This window comes from Colius striatus, chromosome 26 (genome assembly GCF_028858725.1).
Source record: "Colius striatus isolate bColStr4 chromosome 26, bColStr4.1.hap1, whole genome shotgun sequence".
Lineage (NCBI taxonomy): Eukaryota > Metazoa > Chordata > Aves > Coliiformes > Coliidae > Colius > Colius striatus.
The window spans coordinates 2,798,147-2,818,315 of NC_084784.1; the positions used below are offsets into that span (position 1 = coordinate 2,798,147).

Below are 20,169 nucleotides of genomic sequence, written 5' to 3' on the forward strand. Positions count from 1 at the left end.
GGGGAAGATCCTTCCCCCCTCCTCCTGCAGCCCTCACATTCATGCTGGATTGCATCACATTTGTTTGCCTCTGAGGTGAGGATTCCTCCCAGCTTGCCCAGAGCTCAGGGCTGCCCCACACCCAGGCACAAGCAGCCAAAGCCTCCCCCAGCACACGTTGGCTACTGGGACCAGTGTCCCATGAGGACGGTGTCAGAGCTTCCTCAAGCAGCACTGGGGGGAGTTTCCCCAGAGTTTCCAAGGCTCACAGCACCTGCTCCTGTGCTACACAAACCCCTCAGAGCCCCGAGGGGAGCCCAGAGCTGCGGCACAGCACCAGCATCCAGCACCAGCATCCTGCACCAGCATCCAGCACCAGCATCCTGCACCGAGCCACTCGCAGCCTACTCACCCTGGCTTTGTCCTTGCATCCAGAGGAGTTAAAGCCCTTGGAGGTGAGGTCTCATTGTTCAAGATGTGCTTAAGGGAGGCAGCTGCTTTCTTTATATCTCAAGATTCACTAAAGTTCAGGAAGAGAGAGAGAGAGAGAGAGAGAGAGAGAGAGAGAGAGAGAGAGAGAGGGGAAGGCGAAAGGGGAGGGACTGAGAAGGGCCCAGAGGCTGTATAGAATGACAATGGAAGGAAATGCTTTATCAAACCTAGAAAGCCAACCCTGTCCTGGGAACACAGAGAGAGAGAGAAAAAAACACCCAACAGCTTGCAGAAGATTCCAAAAGAGCCGAGTGTGAGCTGCCCTTGGACCCTCCTCCCCCAGCCCCTCTGTCCCCAGCACAACACCAGCCCCTGAAAGCCTCCAACTGTGGGCTTGGTTTTTTGTTTCATCAAACAGACAGAAGTGGCAGTTCTTTTAAGAGGAAAAAAAAAGCAACCAACCCCAAACCAACAGCCCAAGCCCCAAAGGCAGCTCTGGGAATGTGACTCGCAGCTCTTCCCCCTCCCCCTGGCTCCAGCCAAGCTGCTGTGAGTCAAACGTTTGCAATGTGTTACCGAAATGTTACCAGGCTGGAATGCAGCATCTGAGAGGCCTGAGCTCACAAAACCTCTTGTTTGTTGGCTGGGAGAAAGTGGCAGCAGATTTTCTGCCCATTCTTCTTCCTTTTGGTTCCATGTCCCATCCCCCCCCCCCCACCAGTGTGTGGGCTGGAAAGGGTTAATTAGTTGTGCAAGGAGAGATCAGAGGATGTGAGAGATTCTGAGCAAGGGACATGAGACTCAGAGCAAGGGCCATGAGAGGGACACAGAGCAAGGGACATGAGACTGATTCAGAGCAAGGGACATGAGACACACACAGAGCAAGGGACATGAGACACACACAGAGCAAGGGACATGAGACACAGAGCAAGGGACATGAGACACAGAGCAAGGGACATGAGAGGGACACAGAGCAAGGGACATGAGACTCAGACCAAGGGACATGAGACTCAGACCAAGGGACATGAGAGGGACACAAACCAAGGGACATGAGACACAGATCAAGGGACATGAGACAGACTCAGACCAAGGGACATGAGACACAGACCAAGGGACATGAGACTGATTCAGACCAAGGGACATGAGACTGATTCAGACCAAGGGACATGAGACAGACACAGAGCAAGGGACATGAGACAGACTCAGACCAAGGGACATGAGAGGGACACAGACCAAGGGACATGAGACTCAGACCAAGGGACATGAGACTGACTCAGATCAAGGGACATGAGACACAGACCAAGGGACATGAGACTCAGACCAAGGGACATGAGAGGGACACAGACCAAGGGACATGAGAGGGACTCAGACCAAGGGACATGAGACTGGCTCAGACCAAGGGACACGAGACTCAGACCAAGGGACACGAGACTCAGACCAAGGGACATGAGACTGAACACAGACAGAGACACACAGATTGCTCACAGCATGGGAGTGATGCCTGGGATGCTCCCAGGAGAGGCTGCACACCCACACAGCTTGCTGCAAACCTGCAACCAGCCCAGCACATCCCCTTGGGGCTGGTACCTTGGGGTAAGAAGCAGCAGGAGCTTTGCTGGAAACCCTGCTGGGTGTCTGTACCTGTGTTGAATGTGCCTCCAGGACCTTGTTTCTTCCAGGCAAAGCACAAAGACCTGAGCTGTGCTGCTGGCTGCCAGGACTTTGAGCTCGATCAGATGCATCCCACCTGCCCAGGCACACCTACAGGAGCTTGGTCTTTGCTTCCAGCAGCCACAGCCTGCTCTCACACCCCTGCCTGAGAGGAGAGAGCAAAAGGGGGGCTGCCAGAACTGCCCTCAGATACTAAGCAGGCCATCAGCAGCTTAGAAGCTGGAGGAGCAGCAGTGAGGGTGCAGGCAGGGGAAGCAGAGCTGCAGCTCTCCATAGAAGGCAGGAGAGGAGCAGGTTTATTTCTTCAGGAGGAGAAGAGTTATGTCTGCAAGGCACAGTGGCTAAAAATACCCCAGGCTCCTGAGCATCTGGGTGTGTGACAGAGCACACCCCAGGATCCTGGGTGCCCCATGTCTGTGGCACTGGAGCCTCTGCAGGGGAGGCCCTGGGGTGGACACTTGAGGGGCAGGACTGAGGTGTCCAACACCCACAAGACTGGATGCTCTCTGAACCCTGCCCATGTGATTTGGCCTTTGTTTTAGGCTCTGAATGAGCACAGCAGCCTCAGCCTGGGTGGGAGCAATTAGTAGACAAAGTCATTTAAACCCCTGGCAGGTTCTTCACATCAACACTGGGATTGTGGAGAGAGAGAGGGAGGAATCCCCCATCCCAGGGGGACTTGGTGCACCAAGCAGCATCCAACACCAGGGACACCAACAGGGCCAAAACTGCTGGGGAAAGGGCTCAGGTGGAGCCCATCCCTGTCCCTGGGACAAGCAGGGAAGAGATCTGGCAGCAAGTTTTGGATACCTGACATGGGGAGGGGAGACAGGCTGACAGATCCTGGCACCTCTGAGCCCAGATCAGCCCCTGAGACCTGTGAGCCCAGAACAGCCCTTCCCCCTGAGCTGCACTTACTGAGAGCATCTCCAACACATGCTCCTCATGGGGCATTCTGCTCAGCCCCCACAAGCCCCAAGGGAAAACAGAGCTCAGGTTAAACTCACCCATCCTCCTGCCTCCAAACTGCTCAGGATGGGGATGGGGGTACCTCAGCACACCTCTCCCCAGCACAGCAGCAGCTCCCTGCAACCCTCAGCCAGCAGCAAGACCTGCTGGGCTCATTCCACATCTTCTCCCCTTCCAGCCAGCAACAAAAAGCAGCATTTCAAATCATCCCCCCCCCCCCCCTTCATGAAAGGGCTGAATCCCTTACACAGGGCTCTGCAGCAGAGGGTGTGAGAAGGAACTTCCCTGGCCTTGGTCCCAGTAAATCACAGCTCAGAGACAGCTGAGCTCCATTTTGTGATTATTAACCCCAGCCCTGCTCCATTTGTTCAGCCTGTCTGAGGCTATATATAGTGATGGGCTCAGGGAGGGTTGTGTGCAGCTGCTAAACTCAACCCCAGCTCCCTCACCACCTTCCCAAAGTGATTTTAAAGGGGGAGAAAAGACAAACCCACCCAAACAAACCCCCAAAACACCACAAGGATACAAATTTCCAGCAAAACAGGAAGATTCTGGCTGGGAAATGAGAAGCAGCTGTGGAGAGGAGGGCTGAGATGTCACCCAGGGAGCCTCTGGCTTCAAACCTTGCAGGAAAGGGATGAGAAATGTCACTCATCCATCAGCCCACCCCTGGCCCAGGGTGGCCCTTGGCTTCCCCTGGCAGATCCTGAGTGCCAGGGGCAGGAGCAGCACAGGGTGGACTCCAAGGAGTGGCTGTTTGCTCTTCTGTTGCCATCAGCAGTCTCTCACTCTGAGCCTTTCCTGGCAGATGCTCATCACTGCAGGTTCAAGGTGGGGACCAGGTAGGTGCTGGATGGATGGAGCTGCAGGGTTGGTTCTGTGTGAACCTGCTTGGGACAGGAGTGGGGGGAAAACACTGACCACACAGACAAACACCCCCCTGATATATAACCCTGGTGTAAGAGATTGAAGGAGAGGACCAGGATGAAAAAGTAGCAGTTGAGAAGGGTGGAGGTGCCTTGCTGAGGCTTCAGCCAGTGGCCCCCTGGCACAGCCCAGCAGAAGGTGCTGCTGCCCCATCCTGACTCATTCTGAAGCTGCCAGAGGCACACACCAGGCCAGACAATGCTGATTTAACAGTCTGGAAGCCCAAAGCTTCCCTCTGGCTTCTGTTTCAGCCTGGAAAGTGCCTGATAATTAAACAGAAAGGCTTGGAGCAGCATCCAGGGCTCCAAACCTCTAGTGCCAAGCACAGAAGAGTCACTTCTCCACATGCACATGTGGCAGGACCCTGCAGGAGCTGTAGGTGCCTTTGGTCTGGATGGATCCTGCTTGTAAAGCAGCACTGGGAGTTGCACAGAACAATTCCTGAATGGGAGAGGTGGGAAGGACCCTCCAGAGCTCATCAGCTCTGCTCCTGGTCACTGATCTCCTGGTCACTGATCTCCTGGCTCTTCTCCCTGGCTGCAACAGCAGCTCTGGCAAGAGCCACTTGCACCTGAGCTGCTGCTCTGGCAGATGCTGCAGCAGTTGAAGGTTTGGCCTGAAGACAAAGCTCAGGGAGGGAAGTGCTTTGGATCCAGATGTGAGTGTATCAGGTGCTCAGGTGAAGCCAGGTGCACGTGTTTACCTGGGGAAGCATCTCCCTGCAGGTGCTGGCTGGGTCCTGCCCCCAGGAGCCCCCAGCCTGGCTCTCTCCCACCCTTTGCTCGTAGTTTCCTGTTTGCCAGGAGGGTTTTGGGGTGAGAACAACCCCAGGCACTGTTGTTTTCTCGCAGCACAGCCTTGTCTTCAGGGCTGCCTTCAGCCAGGCTGTGGTTTCAGCAGCTGCTGGCACCAGGCAGCCCACAGTCAGGTGCTTGAGCTCTCGAGCAACCACACGGGGCTGAGCTGGTGAGAAGGAGAAGGGGGGAGCCCAGATCAAGGTGTTGATCTGCAAAGGAAGGAGCTTCCAACCGAAGGGGTGCCTGCATGGTAGCTTCTGTGGCTCAGCTCACTCAGCCCTCCCTGGCCAAGCTCCCAGAGCTTCAAACTCCACCTGATGCTCTTGTTCTGCACCTGCTGCCTCTGAGCTGCTCAGCAGAGCCAGAGCCTCTTTCTTCCCATCAGAGAAAGCTGAGCAGAGGGCTGGGATGAGGAAGGGAGAACCAGCATCTCCCTCTTCACATCTCAGCCTCACCACCTTGGTTTTGTTCTCACCCTTCCATCTCCATCGTGTGTGCAGGCAGGAGTGGGGAGCAGGAGGGGAGAGGCTCTGCTTGACTGTGCAAACCCCAAGCCAGGAGAAGAAATGTGATTTACTGAGGCACTAAAGAGCCTGGGCAGGAATTCACAGCAAGCCTTTGACACACAAGACATTTCCCTTTCTGGCCAAGACAAACAAAGGAAGGAAGTGTCTGGGACTTTTAAAGGGACCCAGAGGAGACAGGTAAGGGCAGATAAGGGCTGAAGGAAGAGTGGGTTGGGTGAGGGAAGTATCTAGTTGTAAGGATTGGAGTCCTCAGTGCTCAGCAAATCAGACTCAGGGAGGGGGCTGCAGCTGCTGGGGAGGGCAGAAGCAGACAGCATATCCCTGAAGTGCTGAGCAGGAGCTTTCTCCTCCCTCCTCCCCTCTCTTTTTCCCCCCCCCCAGGCTTTGCAGAGCTGTGTGTGTCCCCTGACAAACGCTCCCAGGCTGCTGCTGCTCCCTCCCTGAGCTCTGCAGAGCCTCCAGCCGGTGCTGTGGGCTCAGGGCAGGGGGTGGCTGCCTCTCCCCTTCCTCTCCCCTTCCTCTCCCCTTCCTCTCCCCTTCCTCTCCCCTTCCTCTCCCCTTCCTCTCCCCTTCCTCTCCCCTTCCTCTCCCCTTCCTCTCCCCTTCCTCTCCCATCCTCCTTGGTGGAAAAGGCTGTTTCCCCCTTTCCAGATCCTCTCATCAAGACAACAGCTGGAGGTTTTCCTGCCCCACAAAACACTGGTGGAGGGCTTGAGAAGCAACTCCTTGATGAGTGGAAGGAGCAGCTCTTCACTCACCCTGGTCTCCATCCCCCTGGTGTGGGGAGCTCAGGGACCTTCGTGGTTCCAGGGCTGGGAATGGGACCAGCAAAGAGCTTTCTGTGGGAGAGCAGGCAGGGTGAGACCTGGCAGCTCTGCCTGGCTCTGGGAGGGCTGTCCCTGTGCTGCCAGCTTAACATCAACTTAACATCACCCATTCCTCACCCCAGCAGCAGACCCTTGCTAGCAGCCTGGCCCTGCCAGCAGCCTGAGGGTTAATCTTGCCTCTCCAGGGTTGATTTTCCTCTCAGGCTTTCAGTTTCTCCTGGGGGTTACCTGTGTGCTGACTCCCCAGGCTGAATCCCTCCCTTAGCATCCTGCTCTCTGACCTCAGCTCTTTCCATTCCCCACACAGCTGCTCCTGGACCCTCTTTTTGAACCCTTCTTTCTCACTCAGGATGGGGAGGCTGCTGCTGTCTCTCTCTGGAGGTGGATGAAGGATATATTCTGGGGAGATCCATGGGCTCACAGCTCTCTCATGCCACAGACTGACAGCTCCTGCTCCTTTGGGCCAGTTCCCATTGTGAGACACCAAATGCCAGCTCAGGGGCTGATCTCCTCACCCAGGGCTGCAGGGCTTGGACCAGACCCTCAGCTCAGGTTCCTCTGCACATCCAGCCTGAGATCATAAAAACAAAGGTGTTTTGTTCCCCCCCTCTGGGCTATTTATAAAGCCAACTGGACAAAGACACTTTTCCTTCTCAGCCTGGCCAAGGTTGGAAGCCACAGCTCCCCTTCCCTATGGGGACCCTGTTTGTGACTCATTCCCAGCAGCCACTCGGCAGCTTCCAGCCCCTGAGCTGCAACTGAGAAGCTTTTCAAGGAGAGGAAGAGCTGGGCAGAGGCAGCTGAAGGCTCCCAGGGAGAACTGAGCCCCCTTGAGCACAGACCTGGAGGGGAAAAGCCACCTGCAAGGCCAGGAGATCCTTTGGAGAGCTCAGGGAATTGGCTGGAGCACCATCTGGAGGCAGCTGCTGGGAGCTACTGGCAGCTCCATCCCTCCTTCCACCTTTGACTGGGTGTGAGCAGAGCTTGGGGTGCCAGTCACAGCCCCGGGGACAGCTGGGCACACACCTTCCCTCCTGCTCTCTGCCTCTTCATCATCCTCCTTCACAGGAACCTCCAGCGTTGTTCCTGACTGTTTTCCACCCTCCCCAGGTTACTGGAGACTTCCCTTCTCAGCTTTCTCCCACTCCTTGAGTGAACTGAATCTTACCCAGATGACCCAAAAGTACAGAAGGAAGGGAAATGCATCTCTAGCTTGGTTTTGCCCTGGCAGATGGAGGCTTCTCCCCTCTGCCACCTGACTGATCACCCTTTGAAGCCAAACTGACATCCTTTGACCTTGTGGGCATTAATCACTCTTAACTCCTTTTGCCAACAACACAGATCTGCTGTTTCCTCAGTCTCCTCCCTCCACACAGGCAGAGATCTCACCTGGGTCCCACCTCTGCTCCACAAATTCCCCTCCTCCCTGCTGGGAAAAGCCCCCTGGCAGCTCAAGGGCTGCAGCAGTAAGGGCCATCTGAGTGAAAGCAGTGCAGGAATGGTTAAAGCAGTGGAGGAATGGTTATTTTCTAGTGATAAGCTGTTCCTTCTGCTGCAGCTCTCAGGATCCAAAGCCTCTTGGGTGCCTGCAGCAGTGCAAGGGCTTTGCTGCTCTCCCTTGCCCAGCTGCCTTCCCCAGATCAGCCCTTGGAGCACCCAGCAGCAAAAGCTTTGGGCTTATCAAGGCATCAGAGCAGTTGGAAGACAGTTGAGTGTCTCTCCAAGTGCTGATAGGAGGGAAGGCTTTGCTCTGGGAGATAAGAAGCCCTCCCTGAGGAGCCAGGGGAGGTTGTTGCTATCAGAGTGGCCCCCACGTGTGGGATGGAGAGGGGATCACGGCAGCTGCCACCCAGGGCTGTGTTTTTGAGGTTAACTGAACCTCTATCATCTCTCTTCTTCCCCCTAGAATTGTTTTTCTCTTGTTGATCAAGGCTGTGCAGCAACCTCAGGGGCTCCCCAAGCTGTAAACAGTCAAATCCTCATCTTTGGAGGAGATGGGTTAACTCAGGAGATGGACACCTCAGGAAGGTGTTTCAGCACAAGACTTTGAAGTGTCTCCTGCTGCTCTCTGGGCCTGTTTGACAAGCTGCCCAGCTCCTGCTGCAGGTCATGGAAGAGTTGTATAAGCATCCCCTGTGCAGTTTTGGGGGGGGTAAAAACCAGGAGTGTGTGGAGTGAAGCTATTCACTGGCAGCTCCAGAGCAGCAAGTCCAGGCTGGGGTGGCTCCATGGCAGCTGATGCTCAGGGAGCAGGATGGAGGATGCCCAAGTTACCTTCATCTGGAGGGATGGCACAGCTCTGAGTTCCAGGATCAGGGAGTTTGGGTGAGTGTGAGGATCAGAGAGGCTGCTCTGCTCTCCAGGCCAAGCAGTTGCAAACAAGAGCTGAGCTTTTGGTGAGGCAGAGGCTGGTTTTAGACCACGTTGCTCTCACAGTTTCAGTATCAATTGCATGGAAAAACAACCCCCAACTTTCCTCTTCCCTTCCCAACTTGGTGCCTGGGCACAGCTCAGTGGTGGAGGGGGATGGATGCCTTCCCCAGCTCCTGCTCTCTGCAGTCCTGGTCCATTTTGCCTCCTTTTACACCCAAAGGAAATCACACTTCCCAGTTCAGCTCGTTCCAGCTCCAGGAGGTGTGGGAGGGAAAGTGGAAGAGTGTTAAAAACAAACACTGCAGCTGCAAAGCTGAAATCTAGAGGAGGTGCAAAAGCAAAGCTGCTGTGAGGCTGGTGAGAGGGGGCAGGGAGAGAATGGACAACCTCTGCCCTCTGCTGGGACAGGGTCCTGGAGCAAAGGCTGCAGGTGACAGGGGGACACAGGCTTTTGGCAGCACAGCTCTTGCCAAGGGGTTGTAAACTCACACAACTGTTTGGGTGGAAAAGCCCCTGAAGCTGCTGCAGTCCCAGCCCAGCACCGACCCCTCAGCACCTCAGGGATCCCTCCAGGGCTGGGCACTGCCCCAGCTCCCTGGGCAGCCTGGCACAGGGCTCACACCCCTCTCAGGGCAACAGCTCTTCAGTGACCAACAAAGCCATGAATGTAATGCCTCTGTGCAAGCATTGCTGGGGTCTGGCACAGCCTGCTGTTGCCACCTTCTGGCCCTGCAGCAGGGGGAAACAGCCCAGAGCAGTTCTGCTTCCCCCTGCACACAGCTTTGGGGGTTCAGAGCCCCTTCACTGCCTCCAAGGGTGGAGTTTTGTCCTTCCCTGTCCTGCTTGATGAAGGGCTGGGAGCCTGCTGGGCTGCTGCATCTCCTCACCTGGGTTCTTTATTCCCACAGACCACACCAGGGCTCTGCTCCCAGATTAACCCAAGTGCAGCAGCTACCAGAGGAAGATGAAAGCCAGGGCTCACACTGCAGTCCTGCCCAGTGCCAGCAGCAGGCTGCTGCAGGGAAAGGAGCAGGCTCAAGGGGAGAGAGAAGCAGAAGGGGTGAGAGGAACAGGCTGGTTCAAGCCCTCTCAGCCCCTGAGCAGGCAGCAGAGAACTCTGGGGCTGTTGTTCCCAGCTCAGGAAGTGTCTGAGCCCACAAGCCAGGATTTCCTCTCAATCAGCTCTGAGGAGTGGGTCTGTGCTGCCTGCTGGAACAGAACTGCTTGAAAGCACCAAAGCTATTTGTGTGTTGTGTTTTTTCTCCTTCTCAGCCTCTCAGTGCAGCTCTTTTGCTTTTCCTTCCCACCATTTATCTTGCACAACACCCAGCCTTGCCTGGCTTTCCTGTTTGGCTCTTTGCTGGAGGAGCTCTCTCATTTGCTGTTATTTTTGACTCCCAGCCAAGCTTTGTGTGTTATTAATAGCTGCTTCACAGAACCCTCATCTTCCTCAAACCAGTCCTAATATTAGCAGGAGAAAGAGCCAAGAACATGCTGCTGAGGCCCCAGGGATTTGAGCTCTGAATTTCTCCTCCCTTGTGCCAGCAGTGCCCAGCAGCTCAGCTCAACCCCTGGGGCGACAAAACATCCCCCATCACCCACGCCAGGCACTGGAGCAGCAGCCTGTGGGAGCTCAAGCACACAGAAGAGCTGCTTACATGAAAAGTGAAGAATTAGAACATGTTGGTTGCCTTAATTAATGCCTCCAGTCTAATCAAGATACAGCAATCACTTCCCATTCATCTGCTTACTGCAGTGCTAACAGCCAATGCCCACATCACACCACTTCTGTTAGAGGTTGTCAGTAATGGGAAAGAAAAGCTACACAGCAGACAAAAGTATCTCCAGCATCACTGTGGTAATAACTCTCCCCCTTCCCTTTGCAGTGCTGCAGTGACTCATCAGCAGCCTGAGGGGGGGGAAATGACACTGATGGGTTTTTTCTTCTCCTTTGAAATATGATTATAGGGTTGATGGTTTCTTCCTCCTCAGCTGAAGGGCTACTTGGGGCTATTTTGTTTCTAGTGTGTTTCCTGCTGCTCAGTGTACTTGAATCTCTCTTAGAGCTGCAGTGCCATGTTACACCCAGATGCACCACAGACTCTGTTTGATCTCTCTTTTTGCTCTTACCTCTAAGGCACAGCCCTGCACCCCAGCTGTAAAGACTGACAGGTTCATTAGTGCACGAGGCAGGAGCTACTCAGAGCACAGCACCTCAGCATTACAGTTCAGCCTCCTGTAACACTACACAGGCCTTGCTTAAGCCTCTATAGCCCAGGTAAAAAGCATCAGCCAGAGAACAGAACCACAGGTCACATAAAAATCTGTATTTACTTAACTGCAACAGGTCAGGAGTTGTCCAGAGCTCAATAAAAAACCAGCCACTTGATAAACTTCTGTGTGTGTTCCACAAGCCCTTCACAGAGCACTGAGCAATGCCCTGAAGTTGAGGGGAAAGCAGGGACTCCCAAAAGCAAGGGTGCTACTCAGCTACCCTCCTTCCCTTCACCTGCATGAGCAGCACTAGTCATTCACTTAGAGCACCCAGGAGGCCTTTGGGTCTGCATCTGCAGACAATCCTCTACACCCTTTCTCCCCTCAGGAACACAGTATCAGGATTTGTTTCTTTAGGGGAAAATAAAGTCTCGGTCCCTCTGTCATTTCGTTGGAGCCTCTTTTGCCTCAGCAAATCCCACAGTGCCACCCTCAGGCTGTGTGGCTGCAGCACAAGCCCAGGAGCTGGTTGAAGGGCTGGGTTTGAGGTGAGCTGAGTGAAGAACCACCCACAGAGCTTGAAAACTCCAATTAAACTTAGAACCTTTTGACTGTTGCACTTCTCACAGGGAGAAGACTGGATGCTGCTATGGACAGGTGTCAGTGAGTTCCTCTGGCTTTGCTTTTTTCCCCCCTTTGAGCAAATCCTGCCAATTGCTTCATCAATACTAAAGCACTAGAGGATAAAAACACATTGCACAATAAAAAATCATCCCATTAAAAGTTTCAGTGAAGCTGAAAGATAAAAAGGACAAAAAAACCCAAAGTGTTATTACATAAAATGCCAAGGGGGGGATCTGTGGTTATGGTGCTGGTGCAGATTGGTGTGCAAACACTAGGACGACACAGCCTCCCAAATCCACTTCACTTCAGCATAGGAGAGGCAAAGAAGTTGCCCTGATGCCCAAGCTGGGTGGTTGACTTGCTTTTGCTCCCAAATCTAGTTCAAGAAGAATTAGAAAGAGAAAGAGAAATAGATTAGGTTTGGATTTGGGAGCGAGGTCTAACACTCTGCCCTCCCCAGGGGTCTTTTACCCCCACTCCCAAGGGGTTGCTCTCCATACCACAACACACACAGCTTGTACTGGTACAGCAGCACTGGCTGAGAGCTGACTCAGTCCAAAAGCCTTGTTTTTAGCTCTCCTGGAACACCCAGATCACCTGCACACATCCCAACATCTCCACAACACCCACAGGCACTTACTTGGGGGTGGTTTTGCTGAAGGTGGACCGGACCCTCTGAGACAAGGAGCTAGATGATGGAGTCTTGGAGAGCTGGTGCTCTGGAGTAGTGAGGGGTCCAAGCATGCTCACTGCCAAAGAGAGGCAGTAGAGTGAGCAACACGAGGACAGCTGAAGCTTTCATTGCTACACAAGGAACATTAGCTATTCCCCAGCATCTGTCAGTCACACTAGGCAAATCTGGTGCTTCCTGGCACGCTTCTCTTCCCTCTGCCTCCACAAAGCGTGCAGGCAGGGCCAGCTCCAAGGCTCACAGCAGCTTTGATTGAGGCTGAGGGTTTTTAACCCTAATAGAGCAGCATGCAGGAGTTACCTCTCACATCTGGTGTGTGTGGGGAGGAGAAGGCATTGGTGTTCTCAATCACATGCCCTGGGTCCATGTTTTCTTGCTCCACCATCATCATCTGGCTCCAGTAGTCTGCTGGCAGCAGCAGCAGTCGCTCTACAACCTACAGACACCAGTAGCTGATGGTCCAGCCCAGCACACACCAAACAGGCAGCAGCTCACCTGACTTCTCCCAAGGGAGAAGTTCACCCACATCACCCTTTTCTCTCCCCCCCACCTTGGGCTGGCGTTTGGTGTCCTGCAGGAGCGTCATGGGGTCAGGATCAGGTACGGCGTGGGCGACTATTGTGGGGCCAAAGACTTTGGCCAGGTTGGTGATGTCCATCTTAGTGTCTGGGCTCTGAGCCACCCTACATTTGAAAAAGGCATTGAGAGAATGGCACTCCTCCACTTTTTATACCAATTCCCCCCATCCCACACACTCTTGAGTCTCTGAGCACAGAGGTTTCTTCCACAATGAAGATTTCACACTCACGAGCAGTAACAAAAGCCCCAGGGGCAACATTCCCCTCCCAGAGCTACCAGTCCCTTTGGACATACCTCTGCAGGTGGAGCATGAGGAAAGCCAGGGTGTCCCTGTTGGCCTGAGGAAGTTCACCAACTGCCTGGTACGTGGCAGCAACACTGTTGTCCTCATCAGAGATTTCTGCAGGAAAAAGAACCCAGAAAGACACTCAGCTCTCAGAAAGTGGTCCCAGAGACACAGCCCCTCACAGCAACCTTGCCTGAGAGCAAGGAAGTCAGAAGCTTCACATGCCACTGTAATAATGGTTTCTTCCCTCTTCCAGAAGAGTATAGCAGAGAGATCTCCTCATCATGTCACCAACCCACCCCTAGCAACACAGCTGCTAAGCCTGGGACCACCAAGCCTAAGGGAGAAAGGTGTCACTTAGCAAGTCCTTACCTGCAGCTTCCATAAAGGCCTTGTTCAAGCGGAAGGTGAGAAGAGGCTCCTTGAGGCTGCGCAGGAAGTCCTTGAGGAGGCTGCAGACAGCGTGGATATCGTCCACTTTACTGAGCAAAGGAATGTTCTTTGCTCTGAGAAACTTCTCTTTCAGTTCCTTCACTGTTTTGTCACAGCCAGATACTCGGTAGAGGCCAGTCTGTGGACACAAGGCATTGCTCAGAGGCAGAACACCAAGCACGCTTACAGAGCTGACACTGCTCTGCTCCCGCTTCCTTCTCCACACCTGAGCACTCCACACACACCCTGCTGCTCACTCAGAGGTTCAGGGCTCACAGTTAGTTTCCCCTAACACAGCAACCCCTTTCATCCACCCCTCATCTTTGCTTTACCTCATGCAGCCCTCGCTGCTCGATCTCGTTGACACAGTGCACTATGATGGAAGGGATCATTGGAGGAGTAGAAGACACAAAGTCCATCAGGGTGCCCTAAGAGGCAGAAGGGAAAATAACAACATGCTCAGTCTTCCAGACATGAAGAACACTCCCTCTCAGGAACTCACAGACAGGGATAAGCTTAAAAACCAGTTTCTCCCTCAGCAGTCTAAAGAAGAGCTGCAACACTCCATCCATCAGCACAAAGCTGCAGGATTTGTCTCCCCAGAGTTGCCACGTTCCCCACTCACCACCCCCCATATCACATCCCCACCACCCACTACCCTGCTTACCCAACTGCCACGTTACCCAGCTCATTTGCATCTCATCATGCAGCTCTGAGCAACAGGAGCTCTGCTGCAGAAGACAGACTTGTTGGAGCCTAAGCAGGCTCTACCTCTGCCCAGCCTTGGAGCTGTGCTGCCCCAAGCCCAGCCCAGAGCCTCACCTCCCCAATTCTGACAGGAGTTCCCATCAAGGTGGGGACACAGGGCAGGGGGCAGCGGTCCCGACACTCCGGGTGAGCGACCACACGGCAGTCTCTGCACTTCAGGGAGATCTTCCCAAACTTTACTCTCTTGCCACATGGAACACAGGTCTCTGGCTTGATAACCTGATGATTTGCAGAGCACACAGACAGCAAGAGGTTAGTGCAATGTAGCAAGGCAGCAGGACTTATAACTGAGGGACATTAGGGTAACGTGTCTGATCCATGCAGGTAACCGGTACCCTGGTGTTGCCTCGAGACATAAAGGCCAGGAGCCTCCTGTCACTAACAGCTTGAGAGCACACACACACATTCACAAGTGGAAGGAGACACCTTCCCAAGTTCTCCCTGCCTGTAGACCCACCGTCTTTGAAACAAACTCATGCAGCCTCACTCCCCCGTTGCTCTGTGGGGTGCCACAGACATCAGCCTCCACTTTGAACTCCAGCTGCTTGCTGCCTATGCTGGACTCACTGCTCCAAGGCTGCAAAGGACCTGAAAGGGAGAAAAGGGCAAGTGTTGACTACATGGAATCCTCACCTCCCTGCATAAACCTTTGCTTCAAAGCAAGGGGCAGCTGGAGGGTCCTGCAGGGAGGTCTGTGCCACATCTCAGGACAGGCTTCAGCCCACAAAGCTCCAGGAGCAGGGCAGAGACAGGACACCTACCGCTCTTCCTCCTGCTTCTCATGTTGTAGGGCACAGTCTGGATAGTAGAGATGGCTTCAATTGGGCCACCATCATTGGGGACCATGACAGTTGTCTTTGCTACTATGGATTCATTTCCCTGGAATGAGAAGTACACTGTCAGAGACAAAAACGTGGCATTTCCCACTTTGTTGGGCCTAGACACTGGTGTGCAGTGTCCCAACTGCTTTAGGTGCACACCAACCCAGCTGGAACCACCATACCTGATCTGCTGCAGAGCCAGTTGATCTGATTTTCTTCTGAGGACCTGGTGGACCTTCAATGAACTGCCTGGAAGACCTCTGGAAAGGCACAGGATGGTTTTGGCTATGAAGCAGGTGTGTTGTTGAACTCAGTGTTCTATTAGTTCAGTATAACTAGAAGGACCTAATAATTGTCTGCACAAACCACAGGTGCATTAAGTTCCTCCACAGCACCAATTTCAAGCCTGCCCTGAGGTAGCAGGAGGTCTCTTTGACAGTTTCATAGCCCAATTCATTAAAAAGAGGAGGAGTAAAACACACAAAAGCACACACACACAAAAGGAAGAGCAGCTAAAAGCTCCAGACTCTCCCTCACTCTGCTAATGCTGACCAGGCTGTCCTCTCCTACTGCACACCACCAGCAGAGCAGAACAAACACAAGGCCCAAGAGCTCTCCTCTTTCTGCAGAGTAGAAGAAATATTCACTCCCTACATAATTTTCACCTGATCTGGCAGCTATTAATAATCTTCAAGTGTTTCCTTGCAAACTCCAGGCCAGAACAAGCCATGCACAACTGCACTCCTCACATTCAGCACACAAACACCACCACCAGCACTCCCTTTCAGTCTAAGGCCACACAGCAGGTCTGAGAGCAGCAGCACACCCATCTCAACTCTGATGGTGATTAGCAGCTCAGACCATTCTAGGTGGCTGTGAGACGACAGATGGTGATATTGTGTCAGCCAAGGCTGACAATGGACCCTATTGCAAGGGGGAAGAATGGAACATACCCGCTTCTCTCTCTTTTTCAGCCTGACAGCTTTCACCATAGAAGAATCCCAGTCCTGTGGGGAATACACAGCACTGTTAGCCCAGTGTAAATATCAAACAGCCTCTGGCCAGGGCTTTCATTAAGTTTTAGCCACTAGCACAGCAGAGAAATGTAAATGAGCTCTACCAGTTTAATACCACCATAATCTAGAGACATGAGAGGTCTCTGGAGGTTACCCCACACCCCTCAGGTTCTACAGTGGAGAACAAACATGGGTGATACATTACCAGTGAATCATCAGTCTTATCAAAGCTGATGTCTGACAGAATTGAGCCAGATTCATCTATTGTAGACAGCCTAAAATAGAAGAAACTTGGATCAGTTTGGCTTCCAGCCATGGTTCCAGAACTTTCTGACTGGCTTAGAAGAGATGGATTTCAAACTGGAATAAAAAGGAGCACTCTGGGTGCTCCTGGTTGATCTGGCTGCAGTTATGTACCAGAGGTACAGGGGTGGATTGATACCCAACACTTGTGCTGCTCAGATATCCTACCTTTTGTTCCCTGAACCTCCTGTAGAAACCTGTGGCCTGTTCAGAAAGGCCAGGGCAGACTTCTGTTCTTCACTCAGCTGAATGCTCCCAGAGGCATCGCACATGAGCAGCTCTCGGATCAGCTGGATCTGCCGCTCCTGCAAAGGCACATGGGCTCAGAAGCTGCCACAGGTAAACTGTTTAATTACAGGAGGAACCAACCTGAAGTGTTGGAGAGCACATAGAATCACAGAATCTGAAAGGTTGGAAGGGACTTGCAAAGCTCATCCAGTGCAACCCCCCTGCCAGAGCAGCAGCACCCAGAGCAGGACACACAGGGACTCATCCAGCTGGGGTTGGGATGTCCCCAGAGCAGGAGCCTCCACAGCCCATCTGGGCAGCCCCTGCCAGTGCTCCCTCACCTCAGCAGGGAACCAATTCTGCCTTGTGTCTCTCTCTGGAACCTCTGATGTTGCAGCTTGTCCCCATTGCCCCTTGTCCCATCATTGGCCATCCCTGAGCACAGCCTGGCTCCAGCCTCCTGCCACTTGTGAACATGACTGAGCTCAGCCCTCAGCCTTTCAGCACAAGGCAGATGCTCCACTCCAGCATCTCTGTGCCCTGTGCTGAGCTCTCTCCAGCAGCTCCCTGTCCTTCTGCAGCTGAGGGGCCCAGAGCTGGCCACAACACCCCAGATGTGCTCTCAGCAGGGCAGAGCAGAGGGGCAGCAGAACCTCTCTGCCCTACTGCCCACAGCCCTTCTGACCCAGCCCAGGCTGCCATTGGCCTTCTTGGCCACATTGCTGGCTCAGGCTCATCCTGCTGCCCACCAGCACCCACAGCTCCCTTTCCCCTGCACTGCTCTCTCAGAGTTCATTCCCCAGCCTGTGCTGGTCCATGGGGTTGTTCTTTCCCAGAAGCAAGACTCTACATTTGTCCTTGTTGAACTTCATTAGATCTCTCCCTGCCCAACTCTCCAGCCTGTTGAAGTCTCTCTGCAACGACAGGTTCCCAGTACTTGTGTCAAGCAAAGCCCTTGCTCTGCCAGGTAATGGCAGCTCAGCTATGAGCAGCAGCCAGTTGCTTTCCTCCAGACCACAGCAGAGCCAAGTCAATCCTTTGTTGTTGGGTCACCACGAGTGCCAGTCCTGCTTTCCCATAGACCACTGCAGTGTAATCACCTTGTCTCACTGCTAAGAGAGGAATGACTCACCAGCTTCTCACAGTCTGTTTCAGCTTTCTGCCTCCGTTTGATCTCCACATCCACTTGATTACGAGCATGTTTCAGCTTCACGTCCAGAGCGCTACGTTCAGCTTCAGTTTTCATGAGCAGATCTTTGTACCTGCCAAGCTCGTGCTCCGTCTGCTGCAGCTTCCTCCGATACTCTTCAAAGCTCTTGGCTAACTGAATAAACTCTGCAGAGAGGACACAAACATCTTGAGCTACCAGACAAGCAGAGGAGATGCAGCAGCCCCCCTCCTCCATTTCACTGATGTCTATAAGCCAGTTTCTCAGCAAACCCACCCACACTATAGATGCTCACGAGGATGTTACAGGCTTCCAGGCCAAGTCCTTCATGTCAGAATCAGCCAGAAGAGCTACAACACGAGCTCCTGTGTGGATGGACTCAGCCTGCTGCAAGCAGCACGTGGCCCTTGCCTAGAAGTCTGGCCTGTGGCTTTACACCTCTTGATAAGAAAAACCTTCAGACCTGCCTGCCTGTAGAATCACAGGATGGTGGGGTGGAAGGGACCTGCAGAGCTCATCCAGCCCAACCCCCTGCAGAAGCAGCTCCCACCTAGGTCAGGTCACACAGGAACGTGTCCAGGGGGGTGTCGAAGAGCTCCAAGGAAGGAGCCTCCACACCCTCCCTGGGCAGCCTGGGCCAGGGCTCCCTCAGCTCACACTGAAATGCTTCTTCCTTGTGTTTCAATGCAACTGGTTGTGTTCCAGCTCCATCCCATCAGCCCTTGTCCTGGTACAACAGCAGAAAGCACTGCCCCAATCTCCTGCCACCCACCATGGACACACTTGGAGCTATTCATGAGCTCCCCCTGAGCTCAGTCTCCTCTTCTCCAGACTGAACAGCCCCAGGTCCCACAGCCTTTCCTGTAACAGTCCCATTACCCACAATACCATCTACAAACCCTTCAATATCAGCTAAGAACACATATCTATACTCTCAAAGACAGCACAACCCTCTTCAGAGAGGGGAACTTACGGTATTCATTTCCTTCACTCAGAACTTCAGCCTGGCGTACGAGTTGATCGTACAGACCCCGTAAGCTCAGCATTGCAGTCTCCATCTTCCTGCCAAGAAAGCAGAGCCAAATCAACAGCCCAGCTCTTTCTTCCCACTTCTAAACAGAAAACACCTTACCAACCCAAAAAAGAACCGACTTCACAATCACTGGTTCACTTTCAGGTGAGTTTTAGAAGCTGCACAATAGTACAGAGAGCTCTGGTTTATGGAGACATGCATCCAAATTCCTTTGTAGGGAATGAAGATCCTCACCCCTTCACAGGTTACAGGCAGCAGAGCCACAGGGAAAGGCAGTACAGCTCCCCACCCTATTGCTTCAAACATTCTCCAGTGGCTCAGAACCCCAGGCAAGACGAGGGACTCCATTCTCCTCCTGGGTGGCTGCAGGACACACAGCTCGTGCCCTGTCTACAAATAACTTGGTAGTGTTTAGGCCACTAAAAAGCTGATTTCAGAGCTTCATCAGATAAAAATAGAGGAGCAACGCTCTGGGGAATTTTAATCCAGCTTTAAATTTAGCTGCATTCGAAGTTCCAGCTCCTCCTGCAAATAGCTGTTAAAATTCAGACAGTCAGCACGTTTTTGCTCCAACAGCAGCAACAATGGCATAAACAGATGCAATGGAGAGGAAAGGCTCCAGCTCAGCAACACTGACGTGACTTCACTGACACCAGAGGTTGCTGGGGCACCCGGGACAGCCTCGGCTAATGAATTAGCACCAGGAGCAGGCACAGAGAGCTTCCAGCTCGTGCCTGGCACTCGGGAGCCCACCGCAGACAGCTCCGAAGCACCTGGTCGGCGGTGCCACCCTCTCCAGAGACACCTCGTGTGGGAAAAGCCCCAAGAGGCCTTCCCCAGCTCCCCGCTTAACTCACGGCAACGGCCGCTCCCACGGCTCCGGGCGTGCATTACCCGTCCCGGATCACCAGCCCAACTCGCCGAGGGGCTGGGGAAGGCCGAGGACAGCTCGCCAAGGCCCCGCAGCCGCCCCCCGAGGCGCGGGAAGGGGGTCGCTGAGGGAAGCGGCGCCGGGCCCGCCGGGGATGGGCGGCCAGGACAGCGGCCGCGCTCGGGCCCAGCCTCCGCCAGCTGAGCGAGGCCCGGTAGCCGGAGCCGTGGCGTCCTGAGCGAGGCTCGGCACCACAGCAGAGGCCGGTAGCGGGGCCGGGGCCGCGTCCCCTCAGCCGCCCTCACGCACTCACCTGAGCGCCCGGCGCGGCGCGAGCGGCGGCTCCGGCTCCAACCGCCCGGCTCCAACCGCCCCGCACTTGGGTTTGAATCCCCGCCGGCAGCCAATCCCAGCGTCCCTCTCCACGCTCCCGGCCGCTCATTGGCTAGGCTCGCTGGGCGCCTGAAGCCAAGCCGGCGCCATGTCTGCTGAGGGCGTGGCCTCTGTTGCTCGGCGGTGGCGGGCGGGGATCGCAAAGGCCGCCGCATGAAGCCGGACGGGCGCCATCTTTAGTATTGGTCGCTGGCTCTCGTTGCTTAGTAACGCAGCAGGCCTGGGACGCAGGCGGGGCCT

The 20,169-nt window shown here is 54.1% G+C and overlaps 2 protein-coding genes across 4 annotated transcripts in view; both read right to left on the minus strand.

Annotated features, from left to right (window-relative positions):
* The window catches only part of HDAC7 (histone deacetylase 7), a 67,270-nt gene extending 66,591 nt beyond the window's left edge, over positions 1 to 679 (minus strand). For 2 of the 3 annotated variants that reach the window (XM_062015742.1, XM_062015735.1), the window contains exon 1: positions 392 to 679. Coding sequence is in view for 1 of the 3 variants with exons in the window: in XM_062015736.1 (XP_061871720.1) it covers positions 392 to 410 (19 nt within the window). In the remaining 2 variants the exon portion in view is untranslated. The remainder of the gene's footprint in view (positions 1 to 391) is intronic. The other variant, XM_062015736.1, reaches the window with a different exon arrangement.
* A 10,209-nt stretch (positions 680 to 10,888) lies between these two features.
* RACGAP1 (Rac GTPase activating protein 1) lies at positions 10,889 to 19,899 on the minus strand. The gene is made up of 17 exons (XM_062015567.1): positions 19,850 to 19,899; positions 18,606 to 18,694; positions 17,597 to 17,799; positions 16,405 to 16,541; positions 16,139 to 16,208; positions 15,871 to 15,924; positions 15,100 to 15,177; positions 14,858 to 14,975; positions 14,554 to 14,684; positions 14,151 to 14,315; positions 13,661 to 13,756; positions 13,269 to 13,467; positions 12,905 to 13,010; positions 12,582 to 12,714; positions 12,332 to 12,467; positions 11,981 to 12,089; positions 10,889 to 11,716 (listed from the first exon to the last, which is right to left on the minus strand). Exons 2-17 carry the CDS (start codon positions 18,688 to 18,690, stop codon positions 11,641 to 11,643), a joined length of 1,896 nt encoding a protein of 631 aa, XP_061871551.1. The 5' UTR covers positions 18,691 to 18,694; positions 19,850 to 19,899; the 3' UTR covers positions 10,889 to 11,640.
* Between the last annotated feature and the right edge of the window lie 270 nt (positions 19,900 to 20,169).